This window comes from Trichoplax adhaerens, genomic scaffold, assembly GCF_000150275.1.
Source record: "Trichoplax adhaerens TRIADscaffold_10 genomic scaffold, whole genome shotgun sequence".
NCBI classification, from domain to species: domain Eukaryota; kingdom Metazoa; phylum Placozoa; class Uniplacotomia; order Trichoplacea; family Trichoplacidae; genus Trichoplax; species Trichoplax adhaerens.
Window position 1 is genome coordinate 297,886 of NW_002060952.1, and position 5,570 is coordinate 303,455.

Here is a 5,570-nt window from a genome sequence, read left to right on the forward strand (position 1 = left end):
AACTTTTAGATTATTCATTTTCTTACGATAATCATAGAGTGCAGCTTCATCTGATCGTTTTCTTTCCTATTTCAGCATTTCCACTTTAAGTAGACTTTAGCATTGAATCAACATCAATGCAAAATAGCATTCTTAATTAGAAACTATCTATATGAGTTAATCGTTGTAATTGCGCAATTTATTCCTTTCTTTTGCTGCTCAGACCTTCCATTTTTATGTTAAAAAAGGCTACAAATACAATTTTTAATCTAATTCTTTCCTTCTATAGTCCTAACTTGAACAATATTCCCCGAAAATCAATTAAAATTCTTGTATTTCTTACATTCCAATTGCTTCATACTTAGGTATCCATTTTAGATCGTTACGCGTTTAAACTGCAAAATAACCAATTTTGCAAAGGATACCACGCATTCCGGCTATTTTAAGCCAGCCATTTCTAAATCATAATTTTCCTTACTAAGTGCTTCTCAATACTGTACTATCTGTCATCATATTAGAATTATCCTGATTTTACGGCGGGTATATTCTGTACATATATATGTACATATACTTTTAAGAATTTGATTGTTTTAGTAACTTAGAAAGATATCCTTTTGTATGAGTCTTTCAACTTAATCATGTAAGTTATAGCTATCATTTTCCTATAAATCTATTTGATATATTACAGTTTATAGTATCATCTGTTATCATTGCAATTTGATTCGACTAATTTATTTCCTTCTTTCGGTATTTTACAATTTTATAAGCTAACTATAAAATAATCTTTGCGGTGAATCCAAAATCAATTTTAAAATTATTACTGTATAGACTTTCTCTATATTCTTTAACTTTCAAGTATTTATTTGTGTCTTTTTAATTGCTACTTCTTTTATTTTTCTCTCCTTTTCTCACGCTCAACTAATCATTGAATTGATTATCAGTGGCGCTTATAAGAGTTGATCAATATGTTCCATATATGTCGATAGAGTAACAGTCAATAAGATAGAATTATTCGTCTTTGCAGATGATGCAGTCTCAGTTCATCGTATCGTTCAGTTAATATTTAGCCTTTGTCAAAGGTCATCGATATTGTTGCCTTCATGGCTTTAAGTACCGCTAATTTTAATTATTCTTGCGACTTGCAAAGCAACGAAACAGTTCGATGTAGTGGGCAACTATGCAGTGCATTACTATCCATATTAATGATTTCACTAATTATTATTACAGTTATTGGCAATGGATGTGTCATGTATGTTATTTATCATAAATCGGTTCTTCATACAGTCACTGGATTTATGATGTTCAACTTAGCTGTAACTGATTTTATTGTTGGTATATTTAATATGCCATTTTCCTTAGCAGCTTTTGTAGCTAGTCAATGGGAATTTGGATTAGCTGTGTGTAAAATTGTAGCATTTATTCATACTCAAATGTCGACGGCATCAGTAGTATGGCTAGCTGCTATTAGTATCGATCGATGTTATGCCATCTGTCGACCATTAAAATATTATTCGGTCATAACTACATCCAAAGTGAAAATATTCATCGCTTTAGGCTATCTTATTTCAATTGTAGTAGCATTGCCACCATTATTTGAATATAAATCATGGGGACGATATCGTTACCTTGGCAAGATGGCATTTTGTTGGGTGTCCGATTGTAAAGCAAGGCAATATTTGATATCATTAATGTCATTTTTATTGACTTCATTTTTGGTTATCGTTATATGTCATGCATTAATCTATCGGTCTGCTAAATCCAATTTTCGACGAATTCCACGACCTACTATGGCCGATCATAACGATCAAATAAGTAATTCAACAACATCGCGTACATTAATGCCATGGTTATCGAACTTTACACAAGTACAGCATAATGCAACGGTTAGTAAGCGCTTAGAAATAGCTGATAAAGATAAAATTAATAAGACAACTCTGATAATTGTGGGGACATTTTTCATTTGTTGGGCACCTCGTACTATTATTGGTATCCTACAATTGCTTACAACTCAATTAGATAACTATGGTATGATAGAACTGCTATTTTTATGGTTATCTATGATTAATTCAACGTTAAATCCTATTATTTATGGTTTCCATAATAAGGTTTTTCGACAAGAATTTCGACGTGCATTTAGTTGTCGTCCTCATCGTATTCGACCTATCGTTTTACCGACTTCTAATAGGCCATCGATGCAATCATTTCATAGAAATACATCAAATTAAATTAGTAAAAATGTTGAAACATCATTTTTTCTCCAATTTATAACTTGAAAATGGTTGATGGTTCTATTGTAATTAGGCTGTTATTGAATACAGCTAATCGTAAGATTGAGCAATAATATTTTTCTTTCTACTGATTATAAACACCTATAGAATAATGTAGAAATGAAAGCTGCAAAATAAAGTAATAGAATATTAATGTATGTCTTTCTATTTTTTGTTCAATATAATAACAGTATATTGGCTTAAATTATCCTTTAGCTGTTGGTTATTGAACTAGTATCCAACAAATAGATCACAAGTCAACTTGGATGGAGATAATACCATTAGTCCAAAGGCTAATAATGGTTTGTCTTTTGTATAGGCGATTCTTTTCCTATACATTATTCGATTCCAAGTGGAAAGAATAAATATAACTTTTATTTTAGAGTTTACAAGAGAGTATTTGCCAACAAAAGAGTAGAAAGAGCATTCATGGTACTATTATAATTAATCATAGAATAGTAATTCTATCTTCTTGCGTGATAATATTATTACAGTACTTATTTCTTGAAACTATGATAAAAGCCTGACTAAAATAGATTACTGATGCCTATGACTTGTGCAAAAGTATTATCCTTCAAAAAATGTTGGCGCTACTAGTCTCGTCTTTTAAGAAATTTTAAATTCCTTAGTTAAATTCATTCTGAGAAATAATAAAGTAGAATACCCTATCTAGAAATGGCATGATAGAATATCCTCTAAAATAGATTTAAGAAGCCTACAACTAAGGGCTAATTCTTATACCTCTCTAAATAGAATGATATCGAGAAATATTATTGGGTTCCTATCACACTATCGGTAACATGGTAAAATCCTATCTAAAATTAGCTTTAGAGGCGACTAATAAGGCTCAGTTATTAGTTTAGTACAAGCATCATGACTTCGAGAAATATTATCATGCTATTAATAAGTTTTTGGTAGCATGATGGAATCTTATCTGTAATAGATTTTCAAGGTAAACTGCAAAGCCAGAACATTGTTCTAAGGATAAGTAGAATAAGTGGCATGACCAGAAGAAAGCTAATCTTATTCCTTCTATAACTGTAGCATGATTTATCGATGGCACGATAAAATTTCAACTAGCCATGTGTAAAGTTCATTTTGTAATCTAGTAACAAAGATTTAGGAAATATTATCTTAGAATATGAGTAATAATACTTTCTATCGAGATGCACGATCATGTTTCTATTGATATACCATATATTCCAGCGATAATAGAAATAATTTTATAGTTACTCAGGTATTGCAAACTTTAAACCAACAAAAATAATATGTCATAGATTTATTTTAATACTTGTTTGTGATAGCATGCGTAATTATGGATGAGAAATAAGCATAAAGTACAGCAGAAGAGACAATACATGTCAGTAGCTGTCAATAGTTTTCATTTCTTTCCCATGTCATTATCTTTTCCTTCTAAACTTTTTATTCTACGTGACTACATATGCGAAAGTGTTATAGCTAAGTAATATGAGCTACATTTATAAGAGGCTCTATTTAAATAGACCGGATGCAATTTTCAAGTGAATGGCAAATGAAATCTTCATAGTTTGATCAATACCATTTGATCATTGGAAATTGTGTCACGAGACTGAAAGTAAGCATAAATTCTCGTCGGCATTTTTACTTATTTTCGTGATTTTAATTCAAACTTTTTTAAAATTTCACTTTTTTTACGATCTAAAATACGGTGATATGAAAACTCAAGAGTAAGACGCTTCTAAAATTCTCTTCTGAAGATTTTAGGCTTTTATTAGTCATTTTCTACTTCAGTTTTACTTGGTTTCTGGATCGGCTGATTGGAATATTTCTAATGTAGATGTAAACAAACTTGCAATTAGATCTATCTGACAGCAAAGAAATAATAACAATTAAGCAAGATGGTTATTCCGGTATATTGTAAGCTAGAATAGAATATTCCAATCAACATTATATGTCGTGCATATTGAAGACAAGAGGCTGAATTTTAAATCCAATAATAGCTTTAAAATATTTATATTATATTATAAAGTTGGATTGAAAGCACGGGAAGATACATAGGAGTTACTTCTATAGTAATAGAACGAAACTTTAATTAGCGAATTGGATTTTGAACAGAAATTAGAGTTAGATCTTAGTTCGCTGTTAAAGTAGATATAGCATAATAAGCTGAACCTTCTGTTGAAGTGCATATATACTCTTACATGGTAATAGAAAAATACTGATATAATTCAATTTAGGATCTCTTTGTACCTTCATTCTTTTTCAAAGCTATTGGAAGATAGAAAGAATTTGTATCCCAACCTACTAAATGACATGATTACTTCCTACCGATATTGAAGGAAATTGAATAATATCGCTTACAATGATAACTTTACCCTGATCTGGCGAGAAGTTCAATAAGATATTTATGTATTAGGTAGAACAGTAAAAAAAAATTTATTTATTAATCGACTTTATCCATTTTTAATGAAGGTCATATTACCCTCTCTTACATATAAATCTAGATCGTGACTAGATTTACATATTTGCTAATAGCCAAAAGTAATTTTTATCAAGTATAAAATATTCGGAATATCCTTCCAAGTCTTCACTTGATAATTTATATATTGATATAGATTGAGAAAGAAATAATTTACGAGCTCTACACGCGCATTCATACCTAATGTAATTTAAACTATTTGCAATCAATCAGCCAGAAATTGTATAATTGTAAATAAATGAAGAAGAGCATATACCTTGGGTAGCCGCAATGCGAATAATCGAAATTATATTATTACTTAATCATCAATATAAACTATCCAATATTGAATTCCTATAATTATTTTCTTTCATTTACTTTATCATATTCCATATTAGTTATTAGCATTGCTTAATCATCAGAATTGAATTTCTTCGAAAAGGATTATGCTAATTTAGTTCCTAATTTCAATTTATGTTTTGCCTTAGTTGCATAACCAATATTAATATTCACAGTAATTTTTCTTTACGGTGCAAGATTATCTAGTTGATACGATTCTTTTAACTGTTGATTGAGACAGGAAATATGGATAACTTAAGACAGAAATGTGGTCGAAATCAGTAGTATCTAGACTGCGTAGAGATTTCTAGTCTACAATCGCAAAAAAAACATAAGATTTCTATAGAAACGTTGGGAGTTCATAATTTAACTGAGTTCCTATTAGATGATGATTGTATTTAAATCATCTTACACTATATATTTTTATGTAATATCTCCATTTGTCAGCATTGGCCAAGCCTAATTAAATTTTCATTTTTAATGATAATAAAGATACGATAGGTTATGACTAGAAGGTGGTGAAGGAGGCAAAATTAGTTTCGAATCTC

At 30.0% G+C, this 5,570-nt stretch overlaps 1 protein-coding gene across 1 annotated transcript; it reads left to right on the forward strand.

Moving 5' to 3' along the window:
- Positions 1–1,178: 1,178 nt before the first annotated feature.
- Positions 1,179–2,105, forward strand: TRIADDRAFT_5190 (uncharacterized protein; the record flags this gene model as incomplete). The annotated part of the gene is made up of 2 exons (XM_002115189.1): positions 1,179–1,791; positions 1,885–2,105. Coding segments are annotated over 2 exons (834 nt in total), but the record flags the coding sequence as incomplete, so codon positions are not given.
- Positions 2,106–5,570: the final 3,465 nt, after the last annotated feature.